General features: G+C 39.5%; 2 protein-coding genes across 7 annotated transcripts in view; both read left to right on the top strand.

Annotated features, from left to right (window-relative positions):
- The window catches only part of chd5 (chromodomain helicase DNA binding protein 5), a 44,530-nt gene extending 36,689 nt beyond the window's left edge, over window positions 1-7,841 (top strand). For 3 of the 4 annotated variants that reach the window (XM_075461710.1, XM_075461714.1, XM_075461711.1), the window contains 8 exons: window positions 82-171; window positions 298-441; window positions 556-664; window positions 872-1,004; window positions 1,167-1,362; window positions 1,999-2,162; window positions 3,063-3,189; window positions 3,891-7,841. In XM_075461710.1, coding sequence (XP_075317825.1) covers window positions 82-171; window positions 298-441; window positions 556-664; window positions 872-1,004; window positions 1,167-1,362; window positions 1,999-2,162; window positions 3,063-3,189; window positions 3,891-4,018 — 1,091 coding nt within the window. In that variant the 3' untranslated portion in view covers window positions 4,019-7,841. The remainder of the gene's footprint in view (window positions 1-81; window positions 172-297; window positions 442-555; window positions 665-871; window positions 1,005-1,166; window positions 1,363-1,998; window positions 2,163-3,062; window positions 3,190-3,890) is intronic. The other variant, XM_075461712.1, reaches the window with a different exon arrangement.
- A 1,313-nt stretch (window positions 7,842-9,154) lies between these two features.
- Window positions 9,155-21,779, top strand: part of arhgef10la (Rho guanine nucleotide exchange factor (GEF) 10-like a) — a 125,781-nt gene continuing 113,156 nt past the window's right edge. For all 3 annotated transcript variants that reach the window (XM_075461719.1, XM_075461720.1, XM_075461718.1), the window contains exons 1-2: window positions 9,155-9,578; window positions 19,936-20,226. In XM_075461719.1, the coding sequence (XP_075317834.1) occupies window positions 19,941-20,226 (286 nt within the window). In that variant the 5' untranslated portion in view covers window positions 9,155-9,578; window positions 19,936-19,940. The remainder of the gene's footprint in view (window positions 9,579-19,935; window positions 20,227-21,779) is intronic.

The following is a 21,779-nucleotide window of genomic DNA, read 5'->3' as shown; positions in this document are numbered from 1 at the left end:
TTATTCATATATCGCAAAAGTATTAATCTGCAAGGTTGTGTTTTGTATATTCAATCTCTTTTTTACTTCTGTTATCCTCAGCGGACCGCTGCAAAGAAACTGAGAAGTCCTCAGAAAAGGGAGATGCTGGTTTTCCTCTGGAAAGACATGAAGACAAAGAAAATAAATCAGGTATACAGTACATGCAATGAATTCTCAAATGAAACATTTAAAAATAGGGAATCACCTTTGCACCCCCAGGAAACAACTTTTAATTGTTAGTTTGAGAAATCACCCTGATTTATGTGACTGATGCAGAAGATGTGAAGAGTGAAGATGCATTAGAGGGTCGATTAAATGGAGACAGAGACATGTTGGATGAGATGGACGACAGCAGGAAGGAGGACAAAAATGGATTCAAAGCCAAGTTCATGTTTAATATTGCTGATGGAGGTTTTACAGGTAAGAGTTAAAAATAGGCCAAGCACTGATTAAAGAAGTGTCTCTTCAATTCATCTGAAAAGAGGAAAAACACTAACATAGGATTGCTGTCTGTTTTCATTTTCATATCGTCAGAGTTGCACACTCTGTGGCAAACTGAGGAGCGAGCTGCGCTGTCTTCTGGAAAAATACATGACATCTGGCACCGTCGCCATGACTACTGGCTTCTGGCTGGCATCGTAACGTATCCTTTCCCATGCCAGAGCAAAGAGTTCAGCATCCTGCAGAGTAATGTAATTATTAATGACAGGAAGGAGCTGGAGTGGAGCAGCTGATATTTACAAAATGTCAGGAGTGATATACAGTATAACGACGCTTTCCTCAAAACTATGCCTTCTTTTGTGAGCTTCTGTGCTCTCATTTGTTTTCCTTGACAGGGAAACTATCTCAGGCATGGCTACGCTCGCTGGCAAGACATTCAGAATGACCCCCGTTATGCAATTCTGAATGAACCTTTCAAAACTGAGATACATAAGGGCAACTACCTAGAGATGAAGAACAAGTTCCTGGCTCGTCGCTTTAAGGCAAATTGCTGTTTTTGAAAAAATAAATAAAAATACAACTGAAATAACTAAAGTGTTTGAGGCCTTTTAGGCTTTAGTGTAAATTTAGCCAAACTGCCTCTGCTGGTTACACTTGCACTTCATTTACCCTCTTTTTCATCACCTCCCTCTCTCTCACTGTAGTTGTTAGAGCAGGCTCTGGTGATTGAGGAGCAGCTACGGCGGGCAGCTTACCTCAACATGACACAGGACCCCAGTCACCCGGCCATGGCTCTCAACACTCGCTTTACTGAGGTGGAATGTTTGGCTGAGTCCCACCAACACCTGTCCAAAGAGTCGCTGGCTGGGAACAAGCCTGCCAATGCTGTACTTCACAAAGGTCTGTGGTGCAGCTCCAAAACTAACATCAGTAACTTACCAGCTCAAATCTGGTAAAAGAGAAAAACAGACCTGTATAATCAACTTTTTATGAGGGAAAATTTCTGATGTTCTTTCTTTTGTTATGCTGTGCCATGTGTCAGCTTTCTGTTGAAACGCTTAAAACACCCCCAAACATTGTTGATGATTGATTTTGAATTGTTTGTTCAGTTTTTTTTTCTTTTGCCGCATATTAGTCCATCCATCCAGACAAACAGGGTGCCTAGGAAGTGCACACAGATGTTTCCATATCACTGTTCTGTGAAATCAAAATGATGTTGTCTGTGACCCTTATGGATCTCTCTGCCAGTGAAAAATGTTACGGCATTTAGTTCTTGGCAGTATGTAAATTTTAATCCTGGATCAACAATTAATTTGCGCATTTAATGATTTTAGGTTCTCAGTCAATCTAAAATGGGTTTTGCACAACTTTTTCCTGCATCTCACCTCATTTGTTTTGTGTGTGTGTTTTTGTTTTCTTAATACACACACACACAGGGATAAACTCAGGGATAAACTGAGCGTTTATATGAGTAAAATACAGTTACTGCTCTGATAGGCTATGATAGGCTTAGTGTCTGTTCTTGTGCTCCTACAGTGCTGAACCAGCTGGAGGAACTTCTGAGTGACATGAAAGCAGATGTGACACGACTGCCCAACATGTTGTCCAGGATCCCGCCGGTGTCGGCCCGCCTGCAGATGTCTGAGAGGAGCATACTGAGCCGCCTCACCAGCAGAGGCAGCGAGCCTCCTCCCCAGCAGGTGAGCAGAGATCAAGGTCTGATTGCTTTAGAAAAATCTCTTGACAAGCAGCTCATTTGTTGCAGAACAGACAGTTTTAAGACTGAAGGCACCCTTTCCTCAGCAGTGAATTCTAGATGCTTTTAGGGGATTTTTTGGGCCAATTTCTAGCGGTTATATGTACTGACATAAAGTTATCATCTAAAAAAAGGATGTTACGTATCTTTAAAAAGGCAAATGATACCATCATTGTTTGCTGACTTGTAAAATATAGTGTCTGTGCTGCTCATTAAGCTGAAGACACTATGCTCATTAAAAATAGCAATTATGACAGAATACATTTTAGATAAATTAGAATGCGGTCCAAAACCTTTGAAGTTCTCGGTTGTCACGATCTAACAACCGTAATATTCTGTTTGAAATCTGTAGATACTCAGACTTGCTAGTCCCAGTAGAAGAGTTTCCTCAAGTGCATTGTGAAAATAATAAATAAATCAAAACTCCCTTTAGATGGCCACATTTTGCTTCAATACGAATTGAGCTGTAACATTATTTTTCTCTAGTCTCTATTCCTCCGAATTTGATGAGTGCATTCTATTCTGTTATAGAAAAGATCATTTCATCCAAATCGTCCAAATAGACATCCTCTACTTTGGTTGCTATGGCAACAGTTGCTGTTACTAGAATACAGACAAAAATGTACTTGTTTTCCCATGTTCCTATTTTTATGCTTTTATGCAATAGATAGAATAAGTAAAAATCTGTATTTCTATGATTTTGTAGAGACATTAATGTATACTGCATACCGAATGCTTCGATATAATCACATAGAGGTTTGCTCTCTTATTATTCTCCTATAAATCAGTCATGTAACCTTGTATTACGAAGGGAGATAATTTATTTTTCACGTGTGTTTCACAGCCTTTTAGCCAGGGTGGGTTTGGCTGCTCCCAGATGTACGGCAGCAGTTTTGGCGGGGGATTCAGAGGTCCGGGTGGACAGCCCCTGGTCAACTACAGTCAGATGCCCCTTGGACCTTACGTCAGCGGTAACAATAAACACTTACGATATAGGTTCCATGGTGCAAGCAGGAAACGAACATTGTTCATTGCTCTTAGATTGCGAAGGCCATTGGAACAGACAGAGAGAATTCATTTAAAGTGGAAAATGCCATTTGGGTAGAAAAGCAATTGCTAGAATTCATATGAACATAATAGAAAAGTGCCATAAATGCGTCAGTTCTTTACAGTATGTATAAATTCTTTAAGAAATAATCAGATTGTATTTACCAAATTCAATGCTGAAATTATGTGGAATGATCTGAAATACTATCTGAAAGCAGTTGTAAGAAGTCAGATAAAGTAACATTAGCATTAATACAACCACACAAGTTTTAAATAACCCACCAGGTTACCCGGACTTGTTTTTTCTTGGAAAACAAAGGTTAAAAATAAACTTATCACCCAAGTCATATGATGTAAACATGTATCACTGTTGATAGACCTTCAGAGTGTTTCAGCTTTATCTTATAGTATCATAAAGCTATATGATAAAGCCAGAGAACAGCAGAGCTCTGGGGTTTATGTGGCCTCAGCTGCATACACAGGGAAGGTTCATTAGACATTTGGGATGTGCTCGCTTTCAGTTTTGAATTTTTATTCAAGATACAGTTTGCTTAAACTATATGAACATCCATTTTTTTACATTCTCACCGTGAGCAGTTAAAAATCTAATGTCCTTCGCCCGCAGTGTCCTCCAATGGCCCCCCACCCCCTACAAGCCACCTGGACAAGAAATCACTGGACTCCTTGAGAGACGTGGCTACACCTGATCTCAAATCAGGCAAACCTAGTGATGTTATCTGTATTGAAGACTAGACCAGCTCTGAATCATTGACCTGAAGTCAGAAACTCCCAGGGATCGAATCTGTATGAATGACTGCTGCCCTCCTCCTCTTCCTCTCTCATATTCACTGTACAAAATCAAGCTCTGCTGTGTGTGGATAAGGCGATTAACTTTTTGATTCATGCAGATGTATCTATCTTAACAATTGCACTTTTATCTTTCAAGGATCCTGTAGAAGCATTTCAGTAGGTATTGGTTTTGTTTATCTGTGATGGAAAACTGCAGATTTGGAGGAAACTAGAACACTTCTCTGGAAGAGGACTTTATGAGCTCGGCACTACAAAATGAAACTGAAGCAAATTTCTTATGCTCTTGATTGGGGCTCATTTTATTCGTGGAATGTGAGTTTTGTTTTCGCAAGCTGCAACTTTTTCATTCCGCGTGCGCCTCCTTGCTTTCATCCATTTGACAACGTACTGTACACTGTGACTGTGCTGCTCTGGAGCTTGTTCCTTGTGAATGAGACAGAAATTGAGGACATCTTAAGTCGTAGTTTGATATGAGACTGTTTTTGAGGGCAAATCTTCAGTCTCTAAAGTTTCTTTTCATGAATATTTGTTCTTATCATTTTTGGTGTAACCAGTGAGTAAGATATTGATTTAGCAGACTCAAACTTCATAAGACTGCCTCCTGCTGGTAACTTGGTGAAAGTCATTTCTGCCAAAGCTGCAGATGCACCTTTCTGCAGCACCCGTGAAGGCTGGCCTCTTGTACTGTATATACCAAGAGACTGCTTTTTATTTTACCTCACATAGGTCTAATGATAGTGAAAATATGTGCACAAACATGGATGAACTTTGAAGCCTGGCTTGGCGTTGTACATGAAAATCAAGCAGAAAAGAAATAACTTTGGCAAGAGGGGTTTTTAAAGCATTTTAGGGAAAACTCAGTATTTCTGTGTATGATACAATTATTGTGATTCTTTCTTTATTTGAATGTTAGTATTAGCTGTAGAGCTTAACCCTGGGGCCATTTCCAGTGGGACTTAACCATAAAATCTGGTTCACATACGTAGGGGGTCTACGTAGGACTTTGGTGGTCAGGTAAACTCAGTCCTGCATGTAGAGTTGTGTTTTTTCTTTCATGTCCCAGGAACGTTCCAAGTTTGCTTTTGATTGTTAAGACCAGGACCACGTGTGCTTATGATACATTTTGCCACATTCATTTTACTATTATAACCAAGCCTCTGTTTATCTCGCTTTGTGTTGTGATAAAATCAGATGTATTTGGTCACTTGGTGCCATTACAGGAGATGATCTTGAATGATTTGTTCCTTGATGCAGTGTATTTCCTCCACAGCGGCAGATCGTTTGAATTTGTTGTGCCACAGTCATATCAGAAGGAATGCTCTCTGTGTGTCACTATTTAAGGACCAATGTTGCACAGCATTACTCTTTGATGATATGTTCACCTACAGTTCCCTCGGTTATGCTTTGCTTCATTTGAGAGTGTATTTTGCCATCATTTACTTTATGTGAAGGCATGTTAGTATTGTAGCTTCTACTGTTTCTATGCGCTAAACTGCTTCCATGACGTAAAAAAATCTTTTTCAAAGTTTCCCAAAAACTGAGTAAAATGTGAATGACAAAATGCAATGATTTGCAAATAATTTCAACTCCAGATTTATTCAAGAAAAAGAATTACATAAATACTAATTCTGAGTTGTATGCCAGTAATACATAAAAAATAATGTTTACCACTGAGTTGCATCACAACTTCTTTCAACAGCAGTCTGTAAACATTTGGTAACTAAGAAGACCAGTTATTAATTTTAGAAAGATTGAAAGTTTTTTTACCATTCTTGCTTGATATCGGATTCAGCTATAGTCTGGGGTCTCCACCGTCATAATTTTTAGTGTCAAAATGCTCCTAGTGTTTAAAGTGGATGTAAGGTATGAACTGTGGGCAGGTCAGTATAGCAGCTGAACTCTGTCACTATGGAGCCATGCTGCTGTGGTAGTTGCAGGGTTTGGTTTCACATCATCTCTCTGAAACAAACAAGGCCTTTGCTGAAAAAGACATCTGGATGTCAGTATATGTTGCTCCAAAATCTGAATATATAAATTAGCATTGATGGTGCCTTCACAGAAGTGCAAATTAAAACACCCCCTTACTGTCGGAAATGCTAGTTTTTGAGTTGTGTACTAGTAACAAGCTGTGTGGTTCCTCTCATGTTCAGCCTGGAGGACACATCATCAGCGATTTCCAAAAACAACTTCACTTTCCACCTTAAATTACCTTGGGCGCTGTGAATCTTTATGAATTTTGTGTTTATTGCTTTTTTTTTTTTTTTGTTCAACTTGCAGTTGTAGATGCTGCAACAAAATGTTCACTGTCAAATCAAAAGTTTCCAGAAGAGTCTAGTTTGGTTTTAATGCTGTGCTACCTGACATCCGAAAGATCTCAGCTATTTGATGTTGTTTTTTTTTTTTTTTTTTACCATGTCCTCTTTGAACAGAAATTTTCAAGACTCTGAATCATTTCGTGACATTAGGTATTGCAGATGAGGAAATCTCTACATTCGTTGGTAATTTTACATCCATAAACCTTAAATTGCTGATCCATTATGCCCAGACAGAGTTTTGGAGCCCTCGTTAGTTTTACCTTTGAAATACTAACTATTTTAAAAGATGAATCAGTGATTTGCACGTCATTGTTTTTTTTTTTGTACATTTAAATTTCACACAGATTCCCAGCCTTTTCGGAAGTGCATTGGTGAATTCAAGCTTCCTATGATTCAGTTTTTATGAAGGCAATGCAGAAATGTTTGGTACTGATCTTTATAGATACAGATTTGTCAATCTTATTCCTTTCCCCAAAGATCAGTGCAATTACATGGTTGTATCATCATTTCCCACAAACAGCATTCTTTTGAAAGTGTTGGGATGACAATTGTGGTTTTACTTTTCTTAGGTAAGAGGCTCGTATTGTACAAAGTTTGTGAATTTTTTCACCCTCTTTTTGCCAATTTAATGTGCTCTTGAGGTGTTCTTTTTTCCATTACAAATATTGTCCACCTCTCCCCATCATCTCTCAATATGCTTTAATTTGTAACTAAATTCAGTTTGAAAACATTATAATTTGGAAAAACACCCTGAGCTAAATCTTGAAGTGTATCATACCAGTTTCTGTGCTACTCTTTGTTAGTGTTTATCAGTGCTTAACGTTGTTGACTGTGTTTCAGTTGATGCCATCCAATACTTGACCATGACATGTAATAGGTTGCTTGACAGATAGGACCTCAGACACATGTAAATACTTGAACAACTTTTCAGAGATAAGTTTGTGTCATATAGATTTTTGTATTAAGCTGAAAAAAGATGAATGTCAACTGAATTGTGTTGCCATAGAACTGCTATGTGCACAGTCTGTGCTCATCAATCAAAATCATGTATTTTCCCTCTGGAGTGATGATCAAAAACACAATACTCCAATGAAATGCAATCAAACTGAAGTCAGTATGAATGTAATGTCTGTTGAAAAGGCTTCAGTCTAATATTATAAATATGTTAACAATGTATGTACTTGCTTATTAACATGGCTTCAAAAGCTACCAAAAGACCCTGATAAAAGGCACCTTCGTTGCATTGAATGCACAGCATGTGAAGCGTTTGACGGTTCACTTTTGGGTGGTGGCAGTGTATCTAGCATTTACAGACAATAAGCTCCAAGCAGTGTTATGGTTCTGATATTTGTGTTGTATGGCAATTAAATGAAAAAGTGAATTGTCATCTTTTTATTTGTATTCTGTGTATTTGTTCAACGTGTTTTAATAAATCTTCTGGACAACAGTGACGATGTGTGATCATTTCTTGCCTTGTAGTCATTCTGCCAGACAAATAAAAGAAACTTGCATGTGAATAACTGCGCTGAGGAGGGCTTCCCACTTAATCAAAGCAAATTACACTCCAGACACAACCTCACATGGTACTTTGTTCTCATTGTGCAGTGACTTTGCTATTTGCATTAACCTGCAATGCTGCAAATGTGTTTAGTAGCAGACACAGAAACACTGACACAGTAAGAGATAAAAAGTGCTGGCAAAAGCCTTTCGGTTGCAGATGAGTTCAATGACAAAAACAATCCCCACAAACACACATACTACTATGTAGATATACTTCCCCCCACAGACAGATATTTTACCTCTATATTTTCATTTTCTGCTGCTCTGTTAATTAACAACACGATATTCCAGCGGGTGTTTCTGTATTTTATTTTTTCGTTAGTTTTTTTTTTTTCCCTTTGTTTGACAGCTGGACCAGTTACACACTTCCTTGTAAAGTGATATTTTGCATGCAAAATATTTATTAATATTATGAAATGAAATGAAAAAAAAAAAAATCAATAATAGCCTATTTAGGCTCTGATGTGTATCAGATATGCACATTTGAGATTTGTATAATATGTACCAGTGCATTGCTACATGTTAGACTGGCCAGGGGTGGTTAAATAATATTGCTGTCTCCTAAATGTAATTAAGAAGTAATAGCTGTAGAGGACTGTGTAGAAATCATATCACTGATGTCTTTTTATTAAATGCTCACCGTTCTTTATTATTTTGCAGATAATTATTGTGCTTGGTTGCTTCAGTAAAGTTATGAATACAGGAGTTTTACCTGTTTTGATTCCATCCCTTTTCTGTCATGAAGACCAACAAACTGTCTAAACACAAACACATATTTGCTTCCCACGCGGTTCATTAGAAGTGTCTCACGTGTGAGACAGGCGGTAGGCCTACCACATCAGTTCGTACGAAATGCCAGTTCAAACTTTCAATTGAACTAAAAACTTGTTTTCTGACGCAAAAGTATATGCTATTTGATGTCAACATATAAATTATTGCATAAAATTACTGCCATTTGAGAAATTCATACAACTGACCCCAGTACAGTGTTTGAGAAAACACCTTTCCCCGACACGGGAAGTTCTGTGAAACACGATTGCCCTTAATTCCCTTTGTCCTGCCCACTTTTCCTGAATATCCTACTGATTGGTTAAATTACCTGCAACCAAGCTTCCCATTGGTCACATGCTTCCTGTAGTCACTCTCCCATTGGCCCGTTGAGACTGAGAGCCCTCACCCTGCTTTGTGCCGCTATGTGGACAGCAGCAGGGGTCTAAAGAGTGGGAGGAGGGAGAAAACTAAAGAAAGGACAGATTGAGACTGGATGGGCCAGGGTGTAGGTGGTGGGGGGCATCTAAAAAAATAGAGGGACACAGAGAGATAGAGGCAGATTGAACAGAAGCGGACAGGCGTTAGAGGCAGCGAGGAAGGGGAGGGAGCAAAGAGGGTTACCTCATCTCGAGCTGCTAGTGAACACGGTGCATGGGAGAAGTTGTGGGAAAGTAAACAGCACAGAGGAATTCCAATCTGTGCTCAGCCTCTTGCAGCCCTCACCGGAGACTATAAAGATGAGTGTGCTGGACCCGGCAGTGTGGTAAGAGCTGGGAGTCTATGGGAGGTTACCAGGATTAAAGTGTCACCAGGGAGTGTCTGAAGCTTCTGGAAGACATACTATTGAGCACAAGAAGGTGAGACTTGTATCTATTTACTGCTCTCAAAACACTATTTCTCTCCTTCATTCTGCCCTTCCTCTTTCTCATTTCCCTCTCTCAGCACGTTTAGCATGTTGCAAAGACAGCAGCTTTGTCCAAAGGGGGCCATTGATGGAGTGGAGTAGGGGGTGGGTGTGCTGGTTTGTGCCTCTCTGCCTCTCAGTCTGACAGCTATGGAGGCAGCTGAGAGGACAAGGAAATGTGGAGGAGGAGAGCAGAGGATGGGAACGGCAGATAAACGTGTGGGGCCTGTGGTAGAGTACACACCATCATGGACGATTAAACCTGAGCCTGCCTCTGAGAGCCAGCAGGGATACAGAGCTTTAGGCCTTGTTATGATAGACGCGGTTCCTGAGACAGACACCAGGAAGGATGAGTGAGGGATTGGCGGCTCATCCCAGGTCCGCACCCCTGGCCGGCTGTTTTTCAGCAGGACTGCACAGCTCTTCCAGTCCCTCTGGCTATAAAAAGAGATTCTGTGTCCTAGGCCTGGCCTACACCATTCCAGTTTGACGGTTGCTTCCCGGAGTACAATAGCCCCTCCCAGGATGGATTTCACGCTGCCTCTATTCCCTCAGCAGAATAGAGAGGGGACACAGGGGGGAGAGGGATGAGGGTGGGGGAGCTAAGGGACCTTTGACACAGTCTGTGCTCTGACTAAGTCATTTGCATTTTGAGCAAGGGCACTGTTTCAGCCTCACTTGCTGGAGTCCAAGAGCTTTTTTTTAAGAAGCTCCATGGACTCAGTGTATCAGTTTTTTTTCCTCCTTAGTCACAGTCCAGCACTTTCATGCATGCACGGCTTAAAACTCCCACAAAGACTCTGTTATCAATCGGAAGCCTTCTTCTGTGAGACAAGGAAACTTTGCACTCACGCCATCATATGTACCCATGAAAGGCCTTGGTGCTGACTAAACAATAAGTCATTTCATAGTTGTGACACGCCTTCCAGATGTCTGTTGGTATATTGTATGACACACCGCTTGGATTCATCTGGGAATGTTAGCTAATGAACTAGCAGAAGGAATTCAGGTTTATCTACAGTATTATGGCTGTCACGCTCACATCCCGTCCTCCAAACACAACTTGTCTTATTTCCTGTAAAGGTCTTCAGATAACACATTCTAGGGCCAAATCAAGTTCACCACACTTGTAACCCATAGTTATCCGCTAATATCCTCTGAAGCTCGATTTAACTTGAAGTTGTGGGAAGATTTAATTGGACTTATATGAAAAGCACTGTATGGGATTTCCTGAACACTTTTATTCAACAGTATATTTTCATATATGAAATGTGATTTGATTCGTACATCAAAGGAGTAGCCACCCATGTTTTGCACTGATAGTGTTAGTTTGCCTTGTTACCTTGAACAATAGCAAACATCAAATGAACACCACGTCAATGCTGATTCCAGAGGCAAGAGCAGACTGTGGGAATCCAAGACCTTGGTCGCAGCAAAAATGAATTGGGTTTACATCTAAATTTTTTAATCCACCCAATTTTAGTTTATGTAACCACTATTTTTCCTCTGTACACATTAGTTCAAACTCCACTTCTTACAGTGATAATGTTATCCTCGAGCAAGATAGGGCGGAATCTGGTAGAGGAGACTTGGAGTGTAGTTATACACGATATAACTACGTGTACTTCACACGGCATTTAGTAGACAAATATCTAAATGCTGTCTGATGTGTATCACATTCAGCGGTATCTTACAAGTCAAATTGCATTTTCCTGGAAGGGAAATGGCATGACTTGTCCTTCTCTGCCTCTGATTGGCGAGTACAGTATTTTTTCTTTTGAAAGCCTTTTGACTGGAATGTGTTGTTTAGATTCTGGCAGGAGACATGATGACCAGTTAGAATAAAGGCTAATTCATGTTCGCTACCTCCAATGCATGGCCCTACAAGGTCTATAGTCCTTGCAGTCTGTCAATGAAGCATTGGGAGAAGTCTGGATAACAGCAATTCTCCTGCAAAATCTCCCACAAAACAAGCCATGGTTCCATGCTGCTCTTCCATGTTGGTATTCATCTTTCTTTTTTCTTTGTTTGATTTTTACTTGAATGTAATTTTGGTAGGGATGTTGTTTGGCGTGCGTATTCTGAGCGGATGCAAATCTTTGGGTTGCAAATGTACACCTCCCAGGCACTTTAAGGGTAAGCCAGTCACAGGCAGAGTAGGATGTAGCCTATCTTGCCTTACTCAAGTCATCTGCAGTTTACCTGCCCCCTTGATTTTCCTCAAAGGATAATCAATGTTTCATTGGGACATATTTAGCAATGCAATTTGTCATAACGATAAAGGGAACAAACCAAACTAAAGTCTGCTTTTAGAATTACAAAATAGCTGTAAAAGAATAGGTATTCAATTTTCATATAAAAGGACTAGTTCTCTCAAAATGCACTATATGCAGCTCCATCAACCTTATTATCTGTCTGCCAGTACTGGTTGCAGACCCCCCACCCCCCCCTCCTCTGAAAGTAATGCTCATTTTATTATGATCCTTACTCCCCAATCTGTTGTGTGTGCAAATATCATGTGATGTAGCAGAGTAGTCTTTATAACACAGACTGTTGATCATTTGCTTAATGACAATCATGGCAGAAATTAAGAGCATACGACTTCTCCAGTCCTTGTGACACCACAGCTGACATCAGCACTCTGTGCAGACTTGAACCTACAGCTGACTGGGAGCAGGAAATATTTCCACTCGATTTGAATGCACTGATCTTTATGTGGACAACCATCACGTGGACAAAGAACTAACCAGTAAAACACATCACGAACACATCGCAGCTAACGCTTCATTTCAGTCTACAAAGTATTTGAGCTGATTGAGTTTGTAATTATTAATGAGCACACACTTTATGTAGAAAATAAGCAGATGAAATGTATCTGTAGGTTGCAAAACTTCTACTGATTTAACTCAGAGAGATGACTTCATATCATGTGAGGGATTCCTCAGCCTTTGAAACCAGATGTTTAAAGTCTTCTGTCGTCCGAGAGAAGCTAAACTTGATACTGTCTTGGTTTTGACTTGGATGCTTGAAGTTTTTAGTTGGTAAGTTGTTATATACCAGGCAGGATGTTTTATTTGCATTGTATTTACATTAGGGAGAAGGTTTTCAGGGTCCGACACTGTGGGTCGCTCTTCAGGAAAAATCAAGGCAGCAGCAGCTTCTGTTATGTGGCTTTTTCACGGTCCTATATCTGTTCTCAGTGTTGCAAACTGACACCATTACTTCCAGTTAATTAGGTATTAACAGTCTAGAACTTTAATAAACCCATGGATGTACACAAAACTATCACCATGTGAAAAACATAGATGAAGTTGGGTGTTGGAATAGGATGATTATCAGACATTATGAACTATTTTCTATATCTTAAAGTGGACTTTGGATTTACACTGAAAATGATACTGAATCTGAATATTAAGCCTGAAATAAGCCATAAGTCAAATCATCAGGTCCTGCTAGAATAAGCCTGGTAGAAAAATGACAGTCAGCCTTTTCCTTTCACCTCGTGCAGTAAACTGTGTGAACTTGGCAAGTGAGAAGTATAAATTTGACCTTTGGCTCTTGTAAAAGTATAAATTTATTCGTTAGATAATCCATTAACTAGTAAAGTGAATTCAGGAATCTGGAACTGTGAAGTTGCAGGATGATCTAAACAGACAAATGCAGCATTAAAAGAAGAAAGACTTTCCATGTGTATTACTTGATTTGACTGACACATCTAAGTAGCAGCATCCCACGCTTTCCAGTGACAGTAAAGGACAGTTTACCATGTTACCTTAAGCTCCACAACAGCTAACGTCAACCAAACACAGTGCCTTAGCAGATGCCAAGGCCGACAGCAAAATGTAGGAATTCAGCAACATGGTCACAGCAACTTTCACAAAGTGAATTGTTAAAGACTGTTCACATGTGATATTTTATGGTAGATCCGCCTGCATGTAAAGCAGACCATGATTGTTCTGTACTCTGTTCCCAGTTGCAGACCATGTAGTAGTTTTGGATGAATGTAGCAGAGGCTGATTACAACACTAGAGCAAATTCATCTGAAACTTTGACTTGAAAAAGTGTTTTTAGGCTTTACAATCTTTGCTGGGACAACATATAAAGCAATAAAAAAAAAAACACATGATATGGCATCAGCATTTTTTCACATGAGTATGGTCACCTCATCCCCTATAAGCATCCTGTGTGATGAAAAGTTTACGACTCAGTGATTTTGGACAGACACGAGGAACCAGCTGCCGAATCATCCACCTCTACTTCCCTGACTTTACTGTTTGTTTTTCTGCAGTTCTAGATTACCTGGACTAGTCATTTCATTAATAGCTTAAAATGTCAATTATTTCAATACAAATGATTTTGCAAAGAATGTGGTTGAAAAGTAGGTGGAAGAAGAGAAGAGATCCTGACACCACTAAAATGATTTTTTCTCTGCACTAACTCATGTTAAGCCTTTGTATGTACAGCTGTCACTTTGTATTCCGCATTTTTGTAGTTGTTATTACGTTGTCACACGCTGACAAATTGTGCACCTCGATTACTCATGAATAAGCTTTTTACCGTTTAACCTTCGCATATTTTCTTTCTGTCCCTTTCAAAACTCAATATTTGTCTAGATAAATCAAACCATTGTCTGGTCAACATTTAGAGCATCCTTATCTCTGTTTAGTGATTGCACAGTACAGCACACACAAATGTGTCCAGTTCATTGTGCAGCAAGCACAAATGGCAGATGGGAGGTAGAGGTTACTCTCGCTGTGTCCTTGATTAATGTGATTTCTCCAGCATCGTACTGCGGTTGTAGACTGACATTACTGGAGCGGCTCTCTACAGCAGAGGGCACGTGAAGGCCAGACTTGTTCCTGTATGAATAATAGATCCCTGCATGTCTTAGTGTGAACACCGAGGCAGACCTGCGGGAGAATTACACTAAAGTATCTCAAATGCGCATAGATGTGTATTATCCATTGTGTTGTTTTCACAGTTTAACAAGGCATTCAACTTGGCCTATGGTGCACCATACTGAAATTCATTTGAAGCTAAATTGAAATTATTCATAACATATAATGCAGTGGGCTTATCTTTCTCTCTGTGTTCAAAAATGGTTGCCAGGGCAATGTTATGTTAAAGCAAATCTATGAAATTTGCAAATGCCCGTGAACATCCTCCCACTCAGATTGTTATGCCTTTGACACCCAAAGGAAGATATATTGCATCTGATCTCAAGGAGGTGTTTGCAGTTACTAAATTGGCCAAGTCACATTAGAATCCCCTGATAGGATGTCCACAGGGAAGCCGGCAAAGAAAGCGGAGCCGTCGGCATGATCGTCTCTGCCTGGTACCGTTTGTTGTTGTGAGTGGTCCGTCATTGTGTGTTGAGTGTTTGTTTGCCACGTTTTCCAAAGGAAAACCCTGAAGCGGCAGTGCTCGCAGTGACTTTTTGTGTTATTTATTCAGTCATCGCCTGCTGGTGTTTCGCTGCTACTGTCTGTTGATATACCTGCCGCAAATGATCAGTGCCTGAGAGATTTGTTTGCCGTTGGTCAAACATAGCTTTCTGTGAATCAGTGCTAAATATGCAGCCCAGCAGATTTGTAAAATTCCAAAAGCCCTTAAATACTGGTTAAAGGACCTTCGTGCTTTAAAGTTTATTATTTGATTACATTTATTTCCTGCTTTGTTGAAGGAAAGTCCAATACAACTGCAAGCTGAAATACAATCGGGCAACATGAATCAGCAGCAAAGTACCAGCTCAGTTTTTTAAAGAATTAATGGGATAAAAGTGGAGGACAAAGCATTGATTTGATGGCAACTCTGGGAAATATAAAAAAAAAAGACAGTAATAGCCTGAGGATTTTTATTCTGGAGGTATGCTGCAAATGTCTTCCTGTTGGGTCACAGCCTTAAAATGTACACATAGCTCATTTCACCCCTGTACACATCCAGCATCCCTCCACTCATTACCACATTTGGTACACAGCAAGGGAGCTTGCATAGCTTTATGTAGGTCAGGGACAGGGTGTGTAGGAGTTGGTTTCATCTCAGTTCAGTGATGTGTCTTATTTTCCCCACAAGAATAGCTTTCACACAGCCCCACTCCTGGGGCTCTTTATTTTTCTAAGCTTCAAGTCTGTTTGATGGCTTGTCCAAATGCCTTCCCTAAAAGAAAGTTGTTGGGGATACCTGTCATTTTATATCTCCGGAGGAAAAACTTCAGGGTTGCAAAGTTGTGTTAGCAAGCAAAACTTTTCAGCTGATTTTCAATCATGTTAAAATACCCAGTGCGTCCCCTTGATTGTTCTTTGTTGGACACGTTCCAGCTCAGTTGAGCTACGTCAGTCTCGCTGTCATCTGGTTAGGAACAGTGACATTAACTTTCACTTACGCTTCACACTGTAGGTTTTTCAATCAAAGAAAGTGCTATTTCATTCCGGCAAAATGTTTCTGTCTCCCATTACTTTGCGTGAGCCATAGCACAGCCATCACAGCCATGGCCCATATGACCTGTGAGCTAATCAGTGTTGCGTGAATGTAGAAACAATGCTTTCTTGGGGCAGAACAGAAGTTTTCCATCCACAAAAGGGTCATTGTTGGTCTGACCGATGAGTGGGCTGAATGGAGAAACTGTATTTGTGGTACAGAAGAGGAAAAGTGGTCCAAACGCTGCAGCAGCATACTGTGCTTGGAAAGAAGTAGATATCCTCTTTCTGAAGAGTGTTTTTCTCTAAAAACTGCTCTGTTTTTCACTTGAATTTAAAAATGTCTCCAATGACGACTCCTCTGACTTAAAACCACACACTAATCACGTAAACACCGCAACGTGTTTATTTTATTGCAATTATCCCCCCTGGTTGCACTGGTCTGTAAAAGTTATGGGCTACAATCAACAGCTCACAATCTGCAAGCAAGATTATGCTCAAACTTTATCTAAAATTAACACCAGACTTAAGCAGTTGGAGGTAAACAAACCATGAGACAATCTCCTTAAGTTAATGCCTTTTTAGCAGGGCTGTGCAGTTAATGACATTTTGTTTTCAATCATGATTGTGGCCTCCAGCAATCATGAAAACAAAATAAGTCAGATAAAATGCTCTGGTTTGTTATAAATCCAGCACAAATGAATCAGTGGTGTGCCTTCACCCGCTCCCCAAAATACCCCAAATCACTCTCTGTCAGGCTGTGGCATGTGACATCCAACTAAGATTATACAAAGAGAACAGATTGAAAGATTAATAAATGCATGATGTTCCTAATCCAAGGAGTAATGTTTAAGAACGACATTGATTTACTGCAGATAATCGTTTTTAGGATTTTTTTCCCATTATCAAACAGCTCTGATTTTAGTACAGAATTCCTCAGGGGATTCCAAAAGTTGGGTTTCCTTGAAAAGCAGCAGTGGACTTTTAAACATGATTGCTTGATTAGCCTTAAAGTTTCACTTGAGATGTTTATTAGTAGGCGGTTTCCCAATAGCCAGAAGAGGTTGAATATGGACAGAAAACAAAAGCTGTTTCCATTATTCAAACGTGGTTGGTGGTGATTCCAGATTCAAAGTCATCGCTATTTTTGGAATGTGGAACAAACACGCAAACGAGTCTGAATTGAGCAGTCGGCAAATAATAAAAGACAAAGAAAGACAAAATGCACGACATGGCAGTCATTTTTTACAGGTTTAACAAAAACTGCCAACAATAATTATTGTATCCACAATGACGTGATTTTGGGAAGTCTTCCCGTGCAGCCCTCCCATGTTCAGCCACCTCCGCTCCATGCTGTCATTTTTCCAAAGAAGCCTAACAAACGCCCTATCAGGCCCAGCAATGTTTCAGCACGGAAAGCAGTGTAGGGCTGCTCAAAATGCAAAGCAGATGCTGGATTGTGGAGTGCTAAACTAACGCATAGAGAAGCAGAGCCCGCGCATCACAGAAAATCTCCTCTTTGTAAATGAATGATGGAACTGTGAGCAGAAACTTAATATCTCCAGGGAAAGAGCATCACGGAAAATTCTCATAATTCTCTTAAAAATGTATCATACTTAGAATACATAAACAAATTCTGTTATTTGATGCCAGCAACATATACAAAAAATGAAAACAAATCTGGGAGAGACACAAAGAAAGACAGTAATGTTTATGGAATATGCAAGTAACAGCATTTGGGAAATTTCTACAATCAGCAGGTCTATTGGTGACTGGTGAGGGTGTCAGGATTGAAGATAAAAGGCAAGGTAAATGTATTCCTTTTAACAGCAAACTGATTTACATACAACATAAAAGCATTAAACTAAATTTAAAGTAAAACAATAAAAAGTAAAGCAGAGTGAGAGCATTCACCTTTTCAAGAAAGGGAGGAGCACTGCATGAGGAACCATCATGCCACCATGATAAATACAGCAACATGGGTGAAAGATAGCGAACACATGTTGTGTGGTCAGAAGAGTCCAAGTTTCAGCTACTTTTGGGAAAACTGAGCGTTGAGTGCTACGTGCCAAACATGATAAAGGTCATCCAGGCTGTTCTCACCAAAAAGCATCTGTACAGGTGTGGGGGAGCAGCAGTGCCCAATGCATTGGTGACACCACTGATTCAGAGGAGTAACAGAAACTTTGAGAGACATCCATCAGAGCAACATCTTAATGTGCCAGACTTATTCTGCACGACTGAGAACAATCTGTGACTAGATGACTTGATGATTATTTGTATTAGCACAAGCAGGACACTAAAAATGAATCACATTTTCCAACTTAGACAAGTGGTGCTTGGATTCTATGTTGATGTACATTTCCCGATCCTTAAAATGTATTTTTTTTTAAATATCAAAGCTGCTGTGCATGCTTTGACTGATGAGATGAAATCAGCCTCCTAGATAATTGGGGTCTAAAGTGTTAGGGCACATGTTTTCTGTGAGTGTGTGGAGATAACTTAATTAATCTGCTGCTAAGCCTCTTCAGAGTTTAATTCAACTGACAGTCTTTCTAATCGCCATATGTTATATTTACAGTGCTTGGCTTACACTATTCTGTCTTTCTCCAGATGCACTTGGGACATCAAGTGATGTGTACAGTATTTTCAGTTTTATTTCAGTATAGTTTCCAGAAAAGAACATTGTATTGCATGCACTGAAGAATATTTTCTTGCGAACACACTGAGTTAGCATTTGATTTGGGTTCAGTGCTGTTTAGTACAACATCCATTTTTATCCCGAGTCTATGTTTTGTTAAGCAGCTTTGGTATGTTTATAGAGATAAGAGAACATTCCAGTCTTTCAGTCTATTTACCTTTTTGCCTTTATCCAAATAATTCCTATTACAACGAAAGGGGGAGATAAAGCAAAATATCCAGTATCATGCATGTTGGTTCGTATCGAGTGCAGCTTATCGGTCGCAGGTTGCAATGCTATTTGTAGTGGAGCAATTTCTGAAGGGGTTTAAACCCTTAAAAAATAACATATTTTGTTGACTTCATTACTCAGGTTCTTTAAGATTGCAGAAGGCGTAAATTTGTGTAATTTTAGGCCCAAAAGAACTTTAGCATTATTGATGGCATATCAATATGGCATCAGTCAATTTCTGTATGCAAATCTGAACCCAAATTAAACTCAAAATGATTTAAGGAACAAAGCAGTGAAAAAACAAGTGGACAAAAGGGGATAATTCTTGCAAGACATCTGAAAGTTACAGAAACTTTTTGAAATAAGACACTTTTAATGTATTTGACATACAATAAGTCATTTTACATTGGCAAATTCTTTTAAAATTACAATTATGCAAATAGACAAAAACTGCAAATGTGCATAAATTCATTTTTTAAAATCCTACATCGTATGTTTTGTCATAGTTCATTTTCTCTATATAACCAACATGTCAAAGGAAACAACTGTACAATGTAAAATCCAAACAGTTAATTGTATTTATAAAAAGCCTGCAAGAAGTAACAGAATCTGATTAGCTGTAATTTAGCAAAAGCTGATGAGTAGATATTCTAATAGCCAAGCAAAGTCAAATAAATTATGAAAGTTAGAACAGCTATTGGAATTAAGAGTGTAGATAAGACAATTTAAATACATTTCACTATACACTTTAAAAGTAGATGTTTTCAATGTATTTTCACATTATAATGTTTCACATTTGAATAAACCTTTATTAGCAACACTGTACTGAGGTTTGATCTTTTATTTTATTTATTTTGATCATATGTAAATATGTTATTATTGTTATTTGTTTGTCACTTGTAATGTGTGATATAGCTATTTTATTTTGACAGTATCTGCATAGAGACTTTGCTGAAAGACATTTTTTGCTGACACTTTTTCAGCAATCATGTCTACTATGACGCCTCACCAGCCACCAAAAGAGGATGAGGACGAGGATGATGATGAGCAAGGGGAAGAGTTTGTGTTTGAGGACAGCACAGATGAGGAGAAACCTATGAAAGACAGTAAAGAAAACATCCCGCAATATGCCCAGGTGTTAAAAAAAGAGAACAACGAGGCACCAGCTGCTGTATCACTGACAGCCACGGAGAGCACACAGCTTCCTGAATCTTCACCTCCTGCTGGACCAGGGAGGATTACCACCAGTGATGTGGTTTCAATACCCAACACAGGTAACTAATTGTTAAGAATACTGTACATTACCATATTTAAACTGAGACTGAATTTGTCTTGGTTGCTCATTAGAGACAATAGTTATTGGTCAGCTGTTAGCAGCAGTGGATGATGTACCTGAGATCTTTTACTCAGTAACATATATGCTGACAATAAGAAGAATAAGATTTACTTTATTAATGAAATTCACTTTCAATGTACTTGGAAATACTTACAAAAACAGGCATACTTTACTGACTTATTACACTAAGTATGGGTACATAGCTTAGAAGTGTAGAAGTAAAAAACAACTTTCCAACATTAAGCTTAACTCTTTCAAAGGGGCTTTTCATCACCTACTTAATGGTATCTTCTGTGTAACAGATGTAAAATTGCGCTTCCATCCAGTCTTGTGGTAATTCGGTTGTTGACTGCCCCCGTTTGTCACGTTGAATCAGCAGGGTGCATATACCTTCCACCTCTGGAAAAAAATGAAGTCATATTAGGCTACCCTAATCTAATGTGGCGTGCCCATTAAAGGGATAGTTCGCCTCTTTTGACATGAAGCTGTATGACATCCCATATTAGCGATATCATTTATGAACATTGACTTACCCCCTGCTGCGTCCTGTGAGCCGAGTTCCAGCCGAGTTTTGGCGTTGACGAAGGTAGTCCGGCTAGTTTGCTTGGGTCCCGAAAATAAAGCGTTTTGCTTCTCAAAATAATATGCGTTCAAAAGAGTAATACATTCGCATCACAAAATCGTCCCTCCAGAAAAAGTCAGACCTCACAATCGCTTGGTGCTATTTTTGCCTCCCTTCATATCAATGCGTCCAGCCACCTGCCGACAGCCGCACCTGTTACTGTGTTTGCTGCTCGGAAGCAGGGGACTGCTCGGTCTGCACTTCGGTCTGCACGGTCTACACAGCACGCAGTGATACGAAGGTAGAGAAATAGGGCAAAGCGATTGTGAGGTCTGACTTTTTCTGGATGAACGATTTTGTGATGCAAATGTATTACTCTTTTGAACACATATTGTTTTGAAAAGCAAAACACTTTATTTTCAGGACCCTAGCAAACTAGCCGGACTACCTTCGTCAACGCCAAAACTCAGCTGGAACTCGGCTCACAGGACGCAGCAGGGGGCAAGTCAATGTTCATAAATGATGTTGCTAATATGGGATGTCATACAGCTTCATGTCAAAAGAGGCGAACTATCCCTTTAATATGACACGAAAAAAACAAAACAAAAAGAACAAAAGAATTGCCTTTGTCCGACCAAAATGCTTAGAAAAGTGTTCATGAGATCATGAACATTTGCAATCATGCTTCTCAAAACCGAGCTAACATACCCAGACAATGTAGTTGGAGATCAAACACGCCGCAGAATGTCTTGTTTAACTTTATTGATGTGAAAGCAAGGCTCCCCAGAAACATTTGTAAACTCTGTCCTTTTGCCATAATGACCTTTAAAACGCAGCATTATCTGAGCTATTTGTCACCTGTTAGCAGTCATTTTATGCAAGGAAAATAAGAGTTGTGCGTATATTATCAGTGACATAAATATCGCTGC

This window comes from Odontesthes bonariensis, chromosome 3, assembly GCF_027942865.1.
Source record: "Odontesthes bonariensis isolate fOdoBon6 chromosome 3, fOdoBon6.hap1, whole genome shotgun sequence".
Lineage (NCBI taxonomy): Eukaryota > Metazoa > Chordata > Actinopteri > Atheriniformes > Atherinopsidae > Odontesthes > Odontesthes bonariensis.
Note: the sequence above shows the minus strand (reverse complement) of the source record. Positions and strands in the feature narration are given on the sequence as shown.